We start from the raw sequence: 20,729 nt of genomic DNA, 5'->3' as shown, positions 1-20,729 counted from the left end.
CTCATCTATTTCCTTTAGTATTACATTTGATTTGATAACATTGTATTTCTATCCACAGTGATTCCACATTTTCATTCTCCTCACAATTCATTCTGGAGTGTGGGCAGACAGGATGTTTCAAAAGTACAAATACCTCCCTATTTCCATTTTGTCACAGCCTTTCTAAATAGACTTTAACCCTTTATGTTAGCTTCCGAATCGTAACTATTTTCCAGCCATGTATCAGTTAATATCTCTCTGTCAGTCATCCTCAGACATTACTAATTCCAGTTAATCACTTTTATTATTGAGGCTTCTGACATTAGTATACACAGGGTCGGACTGGCCCACCAAAGGATTCTCCATTGGGCTGAGGCACTGACACCTGCTGGCACATTGGCCAAACACAGAGTGAAACAGCCCTGGCTCACATCGCAAACCCGATTTCTCCAGCAATGCTCTAGGTGTGCTGAACGCTTATGGAGGAAAACACGCACACCAGAAGACTTCATACACTTCAAATTGATGTTAAGGACCTATAACTCTGCCCTTCACCTCGCCAAACAGACCTACTTCACTACCCTGATCTCCTCACTATCCAACAACCCCAATAAACTTTTTGACACCTTTCACTCCCTCCTCAGGCCAAAATCACAAGCCCCTATCAGACATTTGTGCTGATGACCTGGCCTCCCACTTTATTGAGAAAATAGATAACATCTGTCAGGAAATCCACTCCCAATCACCAAGTTCAGTGACTCCCATCCCTCCCTGCATTTCCCATGGCTCACTCTCCACATTCGATCCCATCACAGAAGAAGTCTCCAAGGTCCTCTCCTCTTCTCGTCCGACTACATGCACTACCGACCCCATTCCCTCACACCTCCTCCAGTCTCTCTCTCCAGTCGTCACAACTCACCTAACTACAATCTTTAATCTCTCTCCCTCTCTTCTGGCATTTTCCCGTCCTCCTTCAAACACCCTATCATTACTCCATTACTAAAGAAACCCACCCTCGACCTATTTTGCACAAACAACTACAGACCAGTCTCCAATCTCCCCTTCATCTCTAAATTCTTGGAGCACCTGATCTACTCCTGCCTTACCTGTTACCTCTCCACTCACTCCCTCCTAGACCCTTTACAGTCCAGTTTTCGCCCCCTACATTCGACAGAAACTGCACTCATCAAAGTGACCAATGACCTTCTGACAGCAAAACGTAACGGTGACCACTCTCTGCTCATTCTTCTCGGCCTTTCTGCAGCTTTCGACACTGTTGACCACCCTCTCCTACTCTGTAGGCTCCAGTCACTAGGCATTAAGGACACTGCTCTCTCCTGGTTCTCCTCCTACCTTTCTGACCGCTCCTTCAGTGTTCTGTTCTCTGGCTCCACTTCATCTCCTCTTCCTCTCGCTGTTGGGGTACCTCAGGGCTCAGTCCTTGGCCCCCTTCTCCTCTCTCTACACGGCACCAATTGGACAGACCATCAGCAGATTTGGCTTTCAGTACCATCTTTATGCTGATGACACACAACTATACACATCATCCCCTGACCTTACCCCCGCTGTACTACAGAACACCAGTGACTGTCTGTCCGCAGTCTCCAACATCATGTCCGCTCTCTATCTGAAGCTCAACCTCTCCAAAACTGAACTTCTTCTACTCCCGCCATCTACTAACCTCCCTAAATCTGACATTTCCCTCTCCGTGGGTGGCACCATAATAACACCCCGGCAGCAGGCGCGCTGTCTGGGTGTTATGTTTGACTCCGATCTCTCCTTCACCTCCCATATACAATCTCTTGCCCGCTCATGCCGCTTACACCTAAAGAACATCTCTACAATCCGCCCTTTTATCACCATGGAAACAACAAAAACCCTCACTGTTACCCTGATCCACTCCTGCCTGGACTACTGTAACGCTCTATTAATTGGCCTCCCCCTCACTCGACTTTCTCCTCTCCAGTCTATCCTTAATGCAGCAGCCAGGGTCGTCCATCTGGCTAATCATTACTCGGACGTGTCCACTCTTCGCCAGTCGTTACACTGGCTGCCCATTCATTACAGGATACAATTCAAAGTTCTTGTTCTCACCCACAAAGCTCTGAACAGTGCAGCCCCACTTACATCTCCTCCCTCATTTCTGTCTATCGGCCTAACCGACCGCTGCGCTCTGCAAATGACTTTCGACTAACCTCTGCACTAATCCGTACCTCCCACTCCCGACTACAAGACTTCTCCCGTGCTGCGCCAATCCTCTGGAATGCTCTACCCCAAGATATTAGGACCGGAATGCTCTACCACAAGATATTAGGACCAGCCACAACTTGCATAGTTTTAGGCGCAAACTCAAAACACATTTGTTCTGAGCGACCTACCACGTTCACTAATCAAAGTCATTTTATGTTTGTGTGTGTAGCCCATTCACTATCTCCATCTATCCCCACCCCCTGAAGATAGCTGGACCCTCATTGTAAATACATCATTGTAAATACACACCTGTACTTTGTATCTCCCTCTCCTTATTGTAGACTGTAAGCTCTCTAGAGCAGGGTTGTCTTATTTCGCTTTAATTATTGTATTGTTAACATTGTTACTTATGACTGTTGTGTTTGAAACTGTTAAACTGTAAAGCGATGCGGAATATGTTGGCGCTATATAAATAAAGATTATTATTATTATATCCTAATCAGCCCCAAACAATTACCTTTTCGGCTTTAGGCTGGTGTTCGCAAGGACGCCGTGCTGCTCTATGACCTGACGTTGCACAGTGTCACGTTATAATACATGTGTATGTGCACCTTCAGGACGCTTGCAGTAAGGTGGTTGGGAGGAAAACCTGAGAGAGGTAAGAATCATACTTCCCTTCTCACTGCTTATCTGTCTCTAGTTCAGGCACAGTGCTAATAGCTCCACTGCTCCAAGAGGCCAACACTTCCCCACTGCCTGACTCCTTTGGTTCATAAGTCACATTTCCTTTTTGTACCCAAAAGTGTGTTATGAGCGAAAAATAACCCAATTTATAATAGCAACTCGTTGAATATATTTTAATGCATATATAATTGCATTTACAGAAATGATGTAAATCAGGCAATGAAACAATTTGATGCTACTGGATTGCGGATGAGAACACCAGGGAAATGCAAAATAGAGAGAAAAAATTATTTCTCGAAAGGTCCCAATGATGTTTGGCATATAGATGGTAAGCTTTATTTTCTACTTGATATCCAATCTTATAAAGGCACACATTGTATGTGTGTATATATATATATATATATATATATATATAATAAATATATATATATATATATATATATATATCCATACAAATATATGTCTATCTATCTATGTATGTGTGTATATATAGATATATCTATCTATCTCTATATGTATGTATGTGTGTATGTGTATATATATATATATATATATATATATATACAGTGTGTATATATACATATATATATATATATATACCGTATACACTCCAGTATAAGCCGACCAGAGTATAAGCTGAGACACCTACTTTAACCATGGAAAACTGAGTAAGCTTATTGACTCGAGTATAAGCCGGTATGCACTGTCCCCTTATCCTGGTCCTGTGATGCGTGGCTCCACTTGTTCTGTCCTGGTCTGATGTGTGGCTCCCCCTGTCCTGGTCTGGTGTGTGGCTCCCCCGTCCTGTCCCGGTATGTGGTTCCCCCGTCCTGTCCCGGTATGTGGCTCCCCCGTCCTGTCCCGGTATGTGGCTCCCCCGTCCTGTCCTGGTATGTGTGGCTCCCCCTGTTGTATGCATAGCTCCCCCCGGTCCCTCATGGCTCTGCTCCCCCCGTCCCTCATGGATCTGCTCCCCCGGTCCCTCATGGCTCGGCTCCCCCACCGTCCTATCGTTTTATGCATTGATCACATCCCCCCCTGTCCTACTTGCGCCATTGCTGCATCATCGCCCCTGCATCTCTGTTGTCACGGCGCCGGCAGCTCTTCCTGACTGTGCTGAGCGATCACGTGCTACCGCTCATTAAAGTAATGAATATGCGCTCCGCCTATGGGATTGGAGATGCAGACATATTCATTACCTTAATGAGTGGTACCACGTGACCGCTCAACACAGGAGCGGAGAGCTGCCGGGACAACGGAGATGCAGGGACAGAGATGCAGAGATGGCACGAGGTGGGTGAGTATGATGTCTTGTGCCTGCGGCTGCAGATGCAGTTGTCACTGTGCCACAGCCGCCGGCTCCTGGCGCTGCTCCGTGGCCCCCTGCCCTGCCAGCTTTCTGCACAGTGACTTGTGTATAATCCAAGGGGGGGCGTTTTCAGAAAAAAACAAAAAGGTGCTAAAAAAATTGGCTTATACACGAGTATATACGTAATTATTGCGCCACCATGTGTTCCATAGCACTCCACATGTGAAAAGGGGCATATAATGTCTATATTTTTTTCCTCAGGCAATGACAAGCTAAAATTTTATGGAATTTGGGTTCACTTGGGTATTGATGGGTAAGTTATAGTTTTTTTTTTTTTTAACTTTTTGAGGATTTCATTTCAAAAGTAAACAAGCCGTATTTAAATATTTATATAGGTTTTCCCGTCGCATCATTTGGTTACAAGCTGGAACCTCAAACCGAAAACCTGGATTCATAGCGAGATACTATCTGGATGCTGTTATTCGAGAAAATGGTGATGTTTACTAATTTAGAAAATCTGTTAATAGAGTAACATTATTTGTAAAGCTGATAAACTGCTTTCTCATAGACTATTCTAGCTTGGTGCTCCCAACAATTAACACTCTGAATAGGCTGTATCACTATGGTAAGCGCCACAACCTCCTTGCAGCTTAAATAATACATTGTCAGCGTCTCTGCTTGATATTGTAGCTCATCCCTATTTGCTTGAATGGAGCTGAACTACGTCTATATCATGAGTGTGATGTTGTTGTCCTTGGAACAGGCCATGGCACTAACTAGTCTATGAAAACATCTGATTGGTTGGGTTGATGGGAGATAGATTTCTGCACTGATATCTTACTAGTGAACTATCCTGGAGATAGGTCAGAGTTATTGAATACTCTGAAAGCTTGTTTAAGGAAATCATTCCTTTCCAACAATCTTGAAATCTGAATAACTCCTTACATCAAAAACCTTTCTTCCTAAATGTAATAACTCTAAATTATTTTAACATGTAAAAACTATTTCCTTCTATCATTTTTTTTCTTTTCTAAGGTTGTCCTCAACTTGTGAGGGCAGACAGAGGAAAAGAGAATAAATTGGTGGCATTGTTGCAGACCTCATTTAGACAACGCCATTGTGACAGTTTGGCTGGAATTAACAGTTTTCGATATGGAAAATCTGTGCACAATCAGGTAACAGTTATATGTTTGCAATTTGTGACAGTATATTTACAAATGTTAATGAGAAACTTGTGTACCATTCTTACAAAATTATTGCTATTGTCTTTAAGTATACTTGTTAATTCTATTTGATTTAACTTTTACATTGAATTTGATTAAAAAGTCATGATTCTTTAATTTTTATGCGAGGTGGCTGCCAAAACTCAAACACATTTTGCTAACATGAAGTATGCAAATTGTCTCTTCAGAGAGGAAGAGAACTAGAACAGTAGTGCCACCTAATGGAATTGGGAATCCTAGAAGTCAATGTTGACCCTTTAACGAGCCTTGTCACATGACTTCTGATAAAAGTTAAACTAGAATCTCAATTTGCAGACACTGTGTTCTGGGGTACTGCCCCTCATCAGTGCAAAGTGTGAGGTGGCACTAGAGTTCTAGTCCTCTTCCTCTCTGAAGAGACAATTAGCATATTTCCCAGAGGAGTATTGCGGCTTTAAGTCTCCTCATCTCGGCATGCTTAGCATGTGAATATCCGCAATAAGAACTGATACTTCTTGGATAGCTAACATGAACTACAACTTTTTATATGTGGAAATATCTATTCCTTTTGATATATGTATACGTCCATCCACTGCATTCGACCTGTATAACAAAAAATGTTGGTGATGTAGCAAAAACATAATATGCCCAAAACGTGGCAAACACTGATTGTGTGCACATACCCTAATAATACAAGCACTACAATTGCCATCTTCAAAACTCCCACAGAAATTATTCTATTATCATGTCATTCCTGCTTTATCCACTTCAGGATAGGGACTTCCCAAGATATATGGCCCCTGTTCTTGTGATTATGGTGGTCCCAATGATTGGACAACCACTAATCTCATAATTATCCACTATTCGGCAGATATGGGATCTTTATATATAAGATCAATGCCTACGGTAAGTAAAGAAACTTCCCATATAGGAGGGTGCCTGAACAATAGGTTCTAGTTAGCTATTGACCTGTAAAGTTGTGTTATATATGTTTGTCTCTGTGTGTCCAAGCTTCTTTGTGCTCCACATTAAACCCACTTGTTATTGATCACTGCCCACTCACTGCTTACATTACTCATCAAGTAATTTTGGACTGCATGGTGTCATAATGATAAACTATACTGAAGACATGTCATTTTTAAAATGATTGCATAATTATTTTGTACATGTATATAACTGAAATTAATTACCTTTTTTTATTTTTTAGAGAGCAGAATGTTTTAATTCATATTTGAAAAAATCTTGGATTTGTCTATGGCAAGAAAGATTTGAGGTAAACATAATTATTTTCATACTTTGTTTATGAAAACATCCTATCAAACTTACACATAACTTTCATAAAGGAAAATGAATATGAAGAAAACTGTCTATTATACAATGGAAAATTCACATATTGCTTATACACTGCACATTTTTCAGTCACATATAATGCTATATATCTAAATGTTACTATACATTACTATTTCCTTTTTGTAGAAAATGGTTGGAAGTGACATTTTGGATATATCAAACCCCGTCCACATGTAAGTTCTACTGTGAAGATATATATAGATATATTTTACTTGTAAATCGACAGGGGTGCCCTCAGTATCTAAAATAAATTTGAGACTTTCTTTTCAGACATTGTTTGCAGTTCAGCTTTCTGCAGCTGATACAAAATGAACTCAAACTGGAGGCTATGGAGTGGAACAACCACAACATACGAAAACAAAGAGGTGTTGTTGGCCCATTTGGGAAACCAGAACTATTATATTATTCTCCACCAGAAGGTAAACTTACTCATTTCAATTATACACTTGTGTATTAAAAAATATTTTTAAATTGTGTTTTATTTGTATATTGGAAAGGAGCATCACATACAAAATTAAAATTGAAAAAACTACCCTGGCCCCAGTAGTCTGCATTTACATTAATACTTATGTTAGGATAGACTTGCACGTATCATAGACATGTTTGAATTTACTTCTTGTCGACTTAATACTATCTAACATCAGCGCTGGTTGGTAAGTATATGAACTAATGTATCAGTCTAAAACTACTTCCAGACTTTTAGTCTGGTCCTTCCCGTGAGTATCTTAAGGTCGATGCTTCCTTGTTCCTGCGTGGAGGTGTTTTAGTGACAAAATAACCCCCTGAACATTATTTCTGCTTTAAATATCTGTAAAGCTTTCAAGCCTTTAACTACTTTCCTTCTTTTGTCATGTAACATATTTAACTGTTTTAGTTTGGTCACCCATTCCCTTCTTTCATTGAGGCAAAACAGATTCAGTTCTTTAAAGGGAATCTGTCAGGTCAAAAAAAAGTATGTATCGGATCTAATTTTTTCCATCATACATGACGGCACCACGAGAGGGGATCCACCCATCAAGGACAGGAAACCTTCAAGATAAAAGGGGCGGCTCCTCTCTCCACATCAGTTGGTTTCCTGTCCTTGACGGGGAACCCTCAAGATGGAAGACTTCTGATGAAGATAGAAGAGGATGCCTGGGTCGGGTGGATTTGGGCAGACGCTGGTCTACTGCACCCATCGTCAGGTACCGGTAGTTGCCTCGGGGGTCAATGTATACCATGCCCCCTTGAGCAAAGCATGGCCACAGCCCGTGAGGTGAACGCCCGGGTGAAGATTCTCCAGGGGGGCCGCAGGTGGCGCTTCTACCCCCCTGTCGAGTTAGAAATCCTGCTGTCCACGGGGATCACCTTTTGGTGCCCCCCCTGTTGACTAATGGTGGCCATGCAGCCCGTGAGGCACATCGGTGCCCGGGCTAGGTAAGCTCCTTGGAGGTATTGGGGCCCTCCCTGTCGAGCATGAAGAGCAAGTCTCCCCCTCCCTCCTTCCCCTCCCCTCCTTCCTGGTCGGTACCTGAGGGGAGAAGCATGGAGCAGTGTCTGGCGATGAGGGACGCTGAGGGTAAGTGCTGCGCTATCTTCCTGTCATCCATGGCGTGGACACCGTCGGCGTTGCGAGCCTCCCTCCAGCCGGCGCCGGGTACCCGGAAATGGAGGTACGCACATGGCACGCATTACCCGGCGGTAGCACTTGGAACATTTGTTGGGAGCTAAGGGGCAGGGGGATCGAAAAAGGCGGCGCACACCGGAAGTGATGCGCCTGGAGCACAGTTCAGCAGTGCGCACCGGAAGTACGTCCGGGTGGGCGCGCAGGCCGTCGGTGGTATTCAGATGGCAGGATCAACCAGGTAAATGGTGAGCGCGCACCGGAAGTGGTTACCGGGTGCGCGCTCTGGCATAATTATACAGCGCAGGCGTTGCGCTTGCAGCGGCAGGATCAACCAGGTGTTTGATTGCTTATAGGAGCACCAGAAGTGGTGCAGGCACGATCAGCCAGGTAATCATTCATGACAGGTGCGATCATACACCTGATTTCTGAAGCGACCAGTAAAGGCAGGATCAACCAGGTGATCCATTAGGGAAAAAAAAAGGGGAATCTATTTAAACGAACCAGATGCGCTGCCCTGTGTCACTAAACCAGGTCAGGTTGAAGGTGACTACTCTTGTTGCGTGGTGGTGTGTATGATGGAGAATTTTTCACCAGAACATTTGATGCCACAGCAAGAGATACAGGATAGGCGGTCTCGCTCAAGCGAAAAGAGCCAGACCCGCCATGGTAGCACCAGAAGCCGCTCGGACAGCATACGGACGGATCGGCATACCAAGGAGGGGTCCCTAGTCTCATTGGGAGACATGGAGAAAACCAATCAACCTCCGGATCCGGTACCCGTACTTTGAAAGCGTCCGAGTGGTGAGTAAACTTCGAGAAAGTCCAGCACGCTAATGTCTGTTCTTTTCTCTTCTCTTGCCTCCATCTTTCCCCTCTTTTCTTACATACATTGGGGGGTGGAGTATAGGAGGTCCCCAAAAAGTTTAAGGCGAAGACTAAAAATAAAGAATGTCCCTTATGTAAAAAGCCTTTAAAGACATCTTGTGATAAAAGTCTGTGTCAGGAGTGTATCAACCAGACTGTGGCGGAGGAAACACCCTCCTTTACGGACAGTCTAAGATCTCTGATCCAGTCCAAAGTCTGCATTACAGACAGCTGACATGGATGCCAGATCTAGGGACAGATCCAGCCCCTCAATAGCATCCCAAAGAGATTCCTCGGAGTCAGAGGGGGACTCGGATACAGCTCGCTGCTCAGATAGTAGCTCAGAGGAGGAGGATACATTTCCAGCAGAGGCTACGGATAAGCTTATAAAAGCTGTTCGCTCTACCATGGGGCTGGTAGATGAGAAGGCCAAGAAGACAGCCCAAGAACTTATGTTCAGTGGTCTACAAAAGAAAAAACGGAGGTCATTCCCTGTTAATGAACAGCTACAAGAACTGATTAAAAGGGAATGGAAAAAAACTGAAAAAAGGTCCCAAATAACCACCTCCCTAACAAGAAGGTATCCTTTTGAAGAGGAGGCATCCTCATCTTGGGATAGAGCCCCAAAAATTGATGTGGCAGTCTCAAACGTTGCCAGGAATTCCTCCATGCCGTTCGAGGACCTAGGTTCTCTAAAAGAACCTCTGGATAGGAAGGTGGACAGTTCCCTGAAGACAGCATGGGAAGCCTCAGCAGGAGCACTAAGGCCAGCTATCACGGCCACTTGTGTAGCCAGATCCCTTAAAATCTGGATAGACAACCTGGAGGAACAGGTAGAGCAAAAAGTTCCCAGAGAAGCTATCCTAGAGGCAATACCAACAATGAGAGCAGCGGCTGTGTTTCTAGCTGAAGCATCAGAAGACTCGGCTAGGCTAGCAGCAAAATCAGCAGCTTTAGCCAACACAGGATGCAGTGCTGTATGGCTTAAATGCTGGCCAGGGGATACTCATGCAAAGATGAAGCTTTGCTCTTTGCCTTGTGAGGGGAAATTCCTGTTCGGACCAGCATTAGACGAGGTATTGGAGAAAGCCGGTGATAAAAAGAAAAACTTTCCAAAACAGCCATTTCAGCACTTTCATCGCTCCTTTCGGAGAGGCCAAAATTTCAAAAGGCAGCAGTATAGAGACCGAGACAGGAGCAACCAGGACAAGCGACCCAGGGGAGGAAAGGGCTTCTATTTTGTCAAATCCCCCAGAGACACCAAAAAACCCTCCCAGTGACCGTCCTTATCAGGTGGGAGGCTCTCTCACTTCCTTCCAGCTTGGGAGAGGATCTCATCCAGCATTTGGATCCGACAGATTGTAGGATCAGGCCTAAAACTAAAATTTCACCACTGGCCTCCAAGAAGATATATGCAGACCCCGGTACAGTCCTCTCAAGAGAAACAAGACAGTCTGGAGGGGGAAGTAACATCACTCCTAGACAAGCACGTCTTGGAAGAAGTTCCTATAGAGGAAAGGAGGGAAGGATTTTATTCCCCTTTTTTTTCTCATAAAAAAACCAGACAATTCCTGGAGGACAATAATAAATTTAAAAGGCCTCAACAAATTTCTTGTAATACCATAATTTAAGATGGAAACCATAAAGTCAGCGGTTAAACTTCTATATCCCCAAAAGGAGTTCCCTGGACATATACAGCCTCCAAAGTGATCACAACGGACGCCAGTCCATGGGTGTGGGGAGCTCACTCAGACATACAATGGGTCCAAGACCCCTGGGCTCAAGAGGAAGAAAATCTATCCTCAATCGAGTGGGAGCTCCTAGCAATAGAAAAGGCACTAGAGAGGTTACTTCCACACTTGGCAGGGCATCATGTGAGAGTCCTATCGGACAACCGAACAGCGGTCGCATACGTGAACCACCAGGGGGGCACACGTTTGAGGTCACTGATGCACATAACCACAAGACTCATGTCTCTAGCCGAAAGGCACTTCCTTTCATTATCGGCCCTGCATATCCGAGGTGTGGACAATATAAAGGAAGACTTTTTAAGCAGGAACCACTTGAGGAAAGGGGAATGGTCCCTAAAAAAGTCCGTTTTTCAATGGATAGTACACATGTGGGGAAGACCCAGTATAGACCTCTTTGCCTCAAAAGCCAACAAAAAAGTTCATAAGTTCTGCTCCCTGAACCCAGCAGACAGGCCGTTGGCAGTAGATGCCGTCCGCATAGAATCAGGACTCCTGTATGCCTTCCCACCGATTTGTCTAATCCCAGCAGTTCTGAGGAAGATCAGGGAAGACAAGGCCAGAGTGATTGTGATAGCCCCCTTGTGGCTGAGAGTGATGTCAGTGACAGACCCGTGGGTTCTCCCGGAAGACCAGGACCTTCTAACGCAGGGTTCCTTCAACCACCCGCAGAATTCCAGGCTACATTTGACAGCCTGGCATTTGAACGGTCGTTACTAGAGAAAGAAGTGTTCTCAGCTGGTTTAATATCCACCTTGCTCAGTAGCAGAAAACCAGTAACGACCAAGAGACATGGGAGAGTATGGAAGAAATTCCTCTCCAGCTCAGGGCCAATACGGGAAGGGGAGGTCCCGATAGTGGCAATACTGGAGTTCCTGCAAAGGGGCTTAGCTCTGCGGTTAGCTGTTAGTACCCTCAAAGTACACATTTCAGCCTTAGCAGCCCTATACAACTTTGACCTGGCAAGCAATAGGTGGGTGGTGAGGTTTATCCGAGCCTGTAGTAGAGCTGACTCTGTTCCATACCCTACTCCTCCACCTTGGGATCTAAATTTAGTGTTGACAGCTCTGACTGAAAGCCCCTTTGAGCCGTTAAATACAACTTCAGATAAAATACTAACATTAAAAACAGCTTTGTTACTGGCACTTACATCGGCCCGTAGAGTGGGGGATTTACACGCGTTGTCAGCTGACCCCCCTTACACACAAATTATGGACGATAGGTTTGTATTAAAGTTTGATCTGGCATATCTCCCCAAAGTGGTATCGAGATTCCATAGGGCTCAGGATATAACCCTACCCTCATTCTGTCCCAATCCTAGTAACAAGAAAGAGGAGAGACTCCATTGCCTAGACGTCAGGAGATGTATCCTACAGTATCTAGAGATGACAAAATCCTGGAGGAAGCAGAGGGCTTTATTTGTTTCATTTCAGGAGTCAAGGAAGGGCCTTAAAGCCTCAAAACAAAATATAGCTAGATGGGTGAGAGAGGCCATTATTCTAGCGTATAGTAGTGCAGGCAGGGTTGTTCCACAGGGTCTGAAAGCCCACTCCACAAGGGCCATGGCGACGTCGATGCTGCCATCGACCAAATCTGTAAGGCGGCCACTTGGCCTGTCTTTTTTAAACATTATAGGCTAGACCTATCTGCTACCTCTGATCTCACATTTGGGAGAAGAGTGTTACAAGCAGTGATCCCTCCCTAAAGAGAATACAAATCTCTGTAACTTTCTCGTGGTGCCGTCATGTATGATGGGAAAAACATGGGTATTACATACCTGGTAATGTTTTTTTTCATGAGACATGACGGCACCCTTATATTCCCACCCTTTAGATCACGTCATTAGTTGGGTGCATTATTTGTATTATACACTCCCTGGGGTATCGGTGAATAGAACCGTATAGGATGTATTATTTGTGTACACTAATCGGCGGAGTTCCTCTCGTACTCTGTAAAACAACTGATGTGGAGAGAGGAGCCGCCCCTTTTATCTTGAAGGTTTCCTGTCCTTGATGGGCGGATCCCCTCTCGTGGTGCCGTCATGTCTCATGAAAAAACACATTACCAGGTATGTAATACCCGTGTTTCCTATTCCTCTGATGAAGCCCTCTCTGTGTATGTATTCCTTTTATTTATACTCACCCCCTATCCTGTGTAAACTGCAAAAAAAACTAAAATATTCACCCCATCTGTCAATCACAGTGAGTGATCCCTTACTTCTGTGCTGCCCACTCCCCAAGGAATCAATATTCATGTAGTTACATCACTGCCCTCTTCTGCAAGCACACAAGGAGAGTTCATTGGAAATCAATAACGTGCATCAGTTTTTTTTTGTTTTTTTTTAATCTTTTGGTAACTTAACATGAAGAAGATCCCTTATCTGAGATGGAAAAATCTTTAGAATTGAGAGTCCTCAGTGGTTAATACCTTTTAATGGGTAACTGAAAAGATGGTTACATATTGCAAGCTTTTGAGACTTCGCAGGTCTCTTTATCGGACACAGACTAATACAAATTCAGAAGAATGCACAATATAGCACAGAGAACAAAAAAACAAAAACAAAAAAAAACACATGGAAAAGACAGGTGACATGAAGCAGAATTACAAGACTACAAGATACCAGGTACTTTCAGCTGCGCCACTTCTAATGTGGTGTACCTAATTATTTGTACTAAATGTCCAATGGGGGGGTCTGTATGTGGGGGAGACAGGGCAGAAACTGAGAACAAGGATGAACTCTCACCGCCACACAATAAGAGAAAAAAGAATGGATCTTCTTGTGGCAATACATTTCTGTCTCCCAAATCATAACATTATGGACATGGAATTACTTGTGTTTAAAAGGTAGCTTCAAATCTAAGAGAGACAGAACAGTATGGGAATATAAACTAATAACGACCTTTGACAGTCATAGTGCAGGAATGAATGTGTCGCATGGATTTATGTGTTTTTACATCAACTAAGGAATTTGCCCCAACAGAACCAGACCAAAATCCGAGGACTTACTATGTTAATTATTTTGGACATATTGATCTGCCCTTTCCATTGTTATGACAATTTATACAGTCAAGTGAAATATATTTCGATGTTAATAATGCATACAGTAATATGTACCCTGTTAAACACATTTGTGTTATCAGCAAACAGGTACAATTAGACTTGTACACCTTCTCTTATGTCACTTGCAAAAGCATAAAAAGGAATAGGATCAAGTACAGATACTTGAGGTCCACAACTGGGAACTTGACTCTCCTCATAATGGACAACATTGATCTCAACACTGTGGTATCTATTTATCAGCCAAATGTTAATTTATTTACTTATTCCTTGATTAAGATTAACATCTTAATGACCGCCAATACGTCTTTTAACTGACCTGAGATATAAGAGAATAGCCTCCCCATACAGGTGACAATCCAGCAGCTGTCGGCTGTACACTATAGCTGACAACTTGCTGCATCAGCCACGATCACTGTTTGCACAGTCCAAGTCTGTTTAACCCCTTAGATGATGCTGTAAATAGTGACTACATCATTATAAATGGTTAACACTGTGGGGGCTTCCTCTTTATCCAAATTGGTGCCCTCAGATCATGATTGTGTGGTCCTGATGTTTGCCATGGCAATTCACATCCAAATAGCGGCCTTAGAGTCTGACAGCTGTAGTAATCTGTTCAGAAGTTGGAGACATTTAGGTAGTAAATATACACATTTTCATTTCTGTCATAACACTTTACATTAATTCCTGTAAAGCATCTGAAGGGTTAATAAACTACCTGACTGCAGTTTTCAATATGTCAGGGAGTGCTGTTTTTAAAATAGTATCACGTTTGGGGGTTTCCCAATATATGAGACCCCTAAAGTCACTTCAAACATGGATAAGTCCCTAAAAAAAATAAATTTAGTACATTTCCTTGAAAAAATGAAAAATTGCTGCTACATTTTTAATCCTCCTAAAATGCTAACAAAATAAAATAACATTTTACAAATGATGGACATGAGGGAAATGTTATTTATTAATGGTTTGCTGTGGTATGGCCATCTGGATTAAAGGGATAAACATTCAAATTTCGAAAATTGCAATTTTTTTTAACATTTTTCTAAAATTTTTGATATTTTTTTACAAATAAACACAAAACATATTGAGCTAAATTTACCATTATCATAAAGTATAATGTGTCATGAAAAAACAATCTCAAAATCACTGGGATTTGTTGAAGCGTTGCAGAGTTATTACCACATAAAGTGACACTGGTCAGATTTAAAAAATTTGGCTCCGTCACTAAGGGGTTAATCTTCAAGAATTTATCAGCTGCCTATGTGGTACTGCATTGAAAAGCACTTGTCTTTCCTGATAGCTGTGCCTAGCCTCTCACAACCTAGTACAGTTGCCGTGTCGTCTCTTGTGATTTAAACACCTTATTGACGCGATCTGTATGGAATGCGGCAGTTATATAATTTTGAGAGGGATTGCGCTACCTCTCTCCTACGATCGGTAGCCCCTTCGATCGTGAGGGCCTGATCGCCACCATCGTGATCCAAGGTCATCATGATCAGTAACGGGCAGCATGATCACGGAAGATTCATACAATGCAGCTTTGATAGCAGCACAGTATTGCAATGATTAAAAGGGTGAACAGATTCCAGAGTAAGTCTGCTAGCTCATTTGTGAATGGATTTGTGGGGGGTTTCACCTGAATCACGCATTTTGAAGATATAGATGGAAACTGTAATGTAAGTGCCTCACATATAGCACAGGATAATAGTGAACAGATCCAAAAAGTTATGTTCCCAAATTGGATGTAGTGTAGGAGTACGTCCTTAGCTGTCTGCCTCCCTTACATGTGGGCTCACTCACTGAGCTTATATCATTCCCCATGAATGGCAGCTGATCTCATCAACCTTCATGTACAGGCAGATCTCTGTTAACTTCTTAGTTTGCGCTGTCAAACACTGACAACGCGATCTAAGACACACCAGCAGGGAATGCTCCATTCCCCTCCACCATCGCTGACCCCAGGACGCAATCAGGGGTTGCCGATACATTGCCATGATATTGTGGGATCAGCTAAGTACCTCCGACGCTGTCTTGACTCACCTCCTGTGGGTGTCCAGTGAGTGTCGGCATACACAGAAAGTTATAATTTCTGTAGCACAGAGGGATATTTTTGTTGTAGTGTACAAGCATGACAACCATTGGATTCCAGGCTCATTATAATCCCTGGATATGAGCAGTGTATGATGTGATTGAAAAATTAATCAAGCCCCCACAGGAGCCAATATGCAAAATCACAAGATATTACTAAGTGCCTTGTATTATATTTCTGTACATGATGAATGCCATTTGTTGAAGTGACACATCTGTATTAAAGGGTACACTTGTCCAAAAGTTTAATTTTGACTATCTTTTAAATTTATCACTTGTCTGAAATATGACATTAAAGAAAAGTTATTATTGTATTATGAAATCATGTTATTTATTCATGTTGAATTTGTATTAAAGATATACAATGTTAAAGTAGCTAGTTCCCATCAACCGATTTCACAAAGGAAGTAAGAAAAGTATGATACTTCCATACCCAAAGAAATAAAGCTAAAAACTAATAGAAAATTGTGTTTGGCAATGTTGAACCTGAGGGAGCTTAAATGTCTAATCAAGTAAACATACTTATCTATAGATAAATAAAGAATGTCATAACAGCCCAGTTAGTACAAAACTGCAAAAAGAACTTTATTTATTACAATAATAACGGCAATAAAATTCAAAAATTCCTATACAAATAAATTGCATCACACAACAGAATAATAATGGCTTAAAACCAGGGAATGACACGGCAACCATGGTGCAACCACACAGGCAAAAAGTAATAATCAGAACAGGAAAAAAATCCATTGAAGTGGCATAACAGCCATATTGTATATCCTGAACCGAAAACCTACGTGGAAAAAAGAAAAGGAGCCAAAGCGGGACACACTAGTGAATCTGAGCTACGTTATGTGAAAAAATCATTTGCAGGTGTATAATGCACAAGTTCCTTTGTCTATATACATTTGACAAGGAATCATAACATCACATATCACTAGCCAGCTATATGTTAAAAAAAGGCCCTTAGTGCTACCATAAATCAAAATAACAAACCCTCTTACCCATGGTTCAATAATGTAATTGCCTGTGCGTCACGCCGAGGCCCCGACACATGTTTCGCTCTTGCTTCATCATGGGAAAATTGTGTTATGGGTGCTAAAATATGCCAGTGTAATTGTACGCACTTTCGGAGTAAATGTATTAATTGCAACCAACCTGATTGGACATTAGGTCATATATTGTACTCTATCTTTTCTTAGGTTCAAACAATCAATTACAACGTGTTGACAAGGACCTCCTGGAATATGCCACAAACTATTGTGGTGATGCAGATGAGCCTTTTCAAGTTGGAAATAAATCTTTTAGATGGCTGTGCAGCACACAACTTCATGGAACAACATTTGAGGATCGATCGACAATTCAAAATGCCACAACTTGCTATATCCATCTAGCATCTTATTTTATGAACAAACTCAAGATAATGAAAGCAGACATTCCTAAGAACTTTAGTGAAGCCAATTCTATCTATACATTTATTGAACAGAATTTGAGAGTGTAATGTTCTATTGTCACATTTTGTTTTTGGTAAACAGTCGGATAGCCAAAGAGTTATTTTTATGTCATAATAATCTAAATAAGTAATAAAAACATAAATATGCATTTTTCAGTCTTAAAGGGAACGTGTTAGCTGTTTTGGCCATCATAACAAAAAAAATAATCTCAACTCTGGTACTGGCATGGTTCCAGCAATGTCTGAAGTCACACAAGAGAGTGTCTTCTCAGGACTTCTTCAGGTATATATATTTAAAGGGGTTGTACAATGCTTGTACACCCACTTTTAATTCCCATTTGCATCCTTTTAAAAAAAAAAATACTTAGACTCACCTAGGTAACAGGGGCCAACTTTATATAGTTACAACATGCTAGCCCAGCAACCAATCACCGTAGAGCATTTTCCTACCCGCCTTGGAAAGCTGAACAGGAAGTCACCAGAAATGCTTACTTCCTGTTAAGCGTCTAAAGGTGGGGAGGCAAACACCACGCGGCGATTGGTTGTGTTGCTCGAGTGTCATAACTATGTAAAGTGTGCCCCTGTTACATATAGGTGAGTCTAGGCTTTTTAAAAAAAAAAATGCAAATGGGAATTAAAAGTGGTTGTACAAGTATTGTACAACCCCTTTAAATATAGCTTAATAAATATATATATACATATATATATCCACGAGTAAGAAGAAAAGCAGCAGCACTCGCCAATCCTTGAAGTTATGTGGTTCCTTTATTCAATCATAATAAAAAGCCTTTACACGGCTCGGGGGTGTGCAATACAAAGAAGTGTGCATGTACCGATGGCAGCCGTTTCGCGCTCGTCACAGCGCTTCCACAGGTCAGTGGTTGAAAGGACGTGACATGGTGAGAAATACACTGGGAGGTCCATTGATTTAAAACAGACGTAGCACATGAATAAGGGATATTTTGGTACGAAACGTATCACTAAGAAAAAATCTAATTGGTTAGAACGGCGCATCCCCAAAGGAAACTAGCGTTGCGGACGCTGCCAATAGAAAAGAGAAATACAGAGAAATAAGATAGATAGTTACCGGCAACCAATTTGTTATTTTCATTCCTCTCCCTTTTATTTCTCAACAAAAGTACTATAGATTAGTGGGGACAATATGTACGCAGTATTGTTTGTCAGGGATATACATATTGCTTTCTTTTTAATATGTTTTCATGCACTTTGATAAGTGGGTGTATCGGGGTAGAGTGGGAGGAGTTTCTGTTTACACAGGTGTATTTCTGACCACACGTCCATTCAACCACTTACCCGTGGAAGCGCTGTGACGAGCGCGAAACGGCCGCCGTCGGTACCTGTACACTTCTTTGTATTGCACACCCCCGAGCCGTGTAAAGGCTTTTTATTATGATTGAATAAAGGAACCATACAACTTAAATGATCGGTCAGTGCTGCTGCTTTTCTTCTTACTCGTGGATGGTAAGATTGCTATTTCCATGCAAGCACCTGCCATCCAAAGGCGAATTCCTGGCAAACACCAAGCACGATTGAAGCCCGACATCTGGTTAAGCTGTTGGTGCTACCTGCTTTTTTTCTTTTTGTGATTTACATATATGTATATACTGTATATACCTGAAGAAGTCCTGAAGAGACACTCTCTTGTAATATTTTACATTAATTGGGGCCTATGTTTATGTATATGTGCTGGGAGCCTTACCAGCACATCCAACAGATAACAACCCCCAAAAAATAAACTTAAAACATCCTCCATAAAAAAAAAATGTTTTAAATCATGTCATTATGCTACCATGAATAGCCATAATGTGATTGTAAGTTTACACCCTCAAGACATTTTATTTGCCCTATTAGATCTGAAGGGGTGGGTCTGTCATCAGCATTGTATGCAAAACAACTTTGGATAATAGTTAAAATTCTGCTATCTACAAATGCCGTTGCATGTGGTGGTATTTGAGATGTCATTGCAACACATAATTCCCTGGCATTCTTTGTGTGCCATGGTGCTTGGTTACTAAATAATTCAAGCAGTGTTGCCCCAAGTGACCACACGTCAGTCTTCATGCTTGGAAGCTCATAATGAATCACGCATTCTGGTGCCATATACATGGCAGTTCCTCCAATAGGTCCAATTTTCTGAGAATAGGATCGGCTTCCTACTTTCAGAATAACTGTATCTCTTATGTTCGCCATTCCCCAGTCTGTTAAGAAGGCTTTTTTTGTTTTTTGGTCAATCTGAAAAAGTGAAGAATATATTTAATACAAAAGCATTTCTTTTACAATAAGTTAGCATAAATATACAATAGTATTTCAGTATGAACAAAACTGGCTTTTAAACATTTTTAGTAATTCTAAGAAATTAGTAGTTGAAGTTGAGAATGAATACAAACAGTTGAAATAAATGATTGTGCTAATTGTTTATGTCTAATATTTTCTCTACACCAATTATGTTTAAAAAATGTTAATCACACAATACACTTAAAAACCTCAGGCAAAACAATAGAACAGTTTGTTCACCTCAAACAATATTTAGGTACATATATTGTTTAATCAGCATGTAATAATAAAACTTTATTTATGTAATATTTTAATGACAGTGTTTATGCATGGGTCTCAATCATTTGTTCTACTTCAACATCACTGCCATTCATGTATGGAAAAATTGGTGGTTTTACAGATGGTGCTTGCTTATGGATGCATTGGGCATATCTGCAAAGTTTATGCTGTTTGAAACAGCAGATACTCTTGCCTATTGTCTACATTTGGTCAATAATGCCGATTTCAAACATTTAACTCATAACATGTCGTCCAAAAATGTGAAGTCTGCATCTGAGATGTATAAAACTACGACCTTGCTCTCGGGCCTGAAATGACCCACTCACTGGCGATGGGGGTAGTCATTCACTGTCTGGAGCAACCCTGAGCTGCATAAACTTTATTGGGTGGAGACAACAGGCAGGTTCACACAGGAACATACCTTTTTTCATACTGAAAGACGCACCTAGCACCTATGTTTTGGAGTAGTAACATAGGAAAAAAAATGTGAAGTCAAGAATGATGTACTGTTAAAAGGTGGGATCTCTTGATGAAACTGTTATGAGGGTAATGCCCCCAAATAGTGTAGGACTGTCTATATGTCCCCAGCCTGGTATGAATGTCATCATCCTGGTGTATATGTCCTCTA

The 20,729-nt window shown here is 41.9% G+C and overlaps 1 protein-coding gene across 3 annotated transcripts in view; it reads left to right on the top strand.

Annotated features, from left to right (window-relative positions):
- Positions 1-18,281, top strand: part of LOC138673126 (uncharacterized) — a 35,778-nt gene extending 17,497 nt beyond the window's left edge. For all 3 annotated transcript variants that reach the window (XM_069761749.1, XM_069761748.1, XM_069761747.1), the window contains exons 4-11: positions 3,054-3,181; positions 4,424-4,475; positions 4,558-4,655; positions 5,198-5,337; positions 6,572-6,637; positions 6,841-6,887; positions 6,985-7,133; positions 17,277-18,281. In XM_069761749.1, coding sequence (XP_069617850.1) covers positions 3,054-3,181; positions 4,424-4,475; positions 4,558-4,655; positions 5,198-5,337; positions 6,572-6,637; positions 6,841-6,887; positions 6,985-7,133; positions 17,277-17,575 — 979 coding nt within the window. In that variant the 3' untranslated portion in view covers positions 17,576-18,281. The remainder of the gene's footprint in view (positions 1-3,053; positions 3,182-4,423; positions 4,476-4,557; positions 4,656-5,197; positions 5,338-6,571; positions 6,638-6,840; positions 6,888-6,984; positions 7,134-17,276) is intronic.
- Positions 18,282-20,729: the final 2,448 nt, after the last annotated feature.

This window comes from Ranitomeya imitator, chromosome 3 (assembly GCF_032444005.1).
Source record: "Ranitomeya imitator isolate aRanImi1 chromosome 3, aRanImi1.pri, whole genome shotgun sequence".
Classification (NCBI taxonomy): Eukaryota; Metazoa; Chordata; class Amphibia; order Anura; family Dendrobatidae; genus Ranitomeya; species Ranitomeya imitator.
This window is presented reverse-complemented; position numbering and strand designations above follow the sequence as displayed.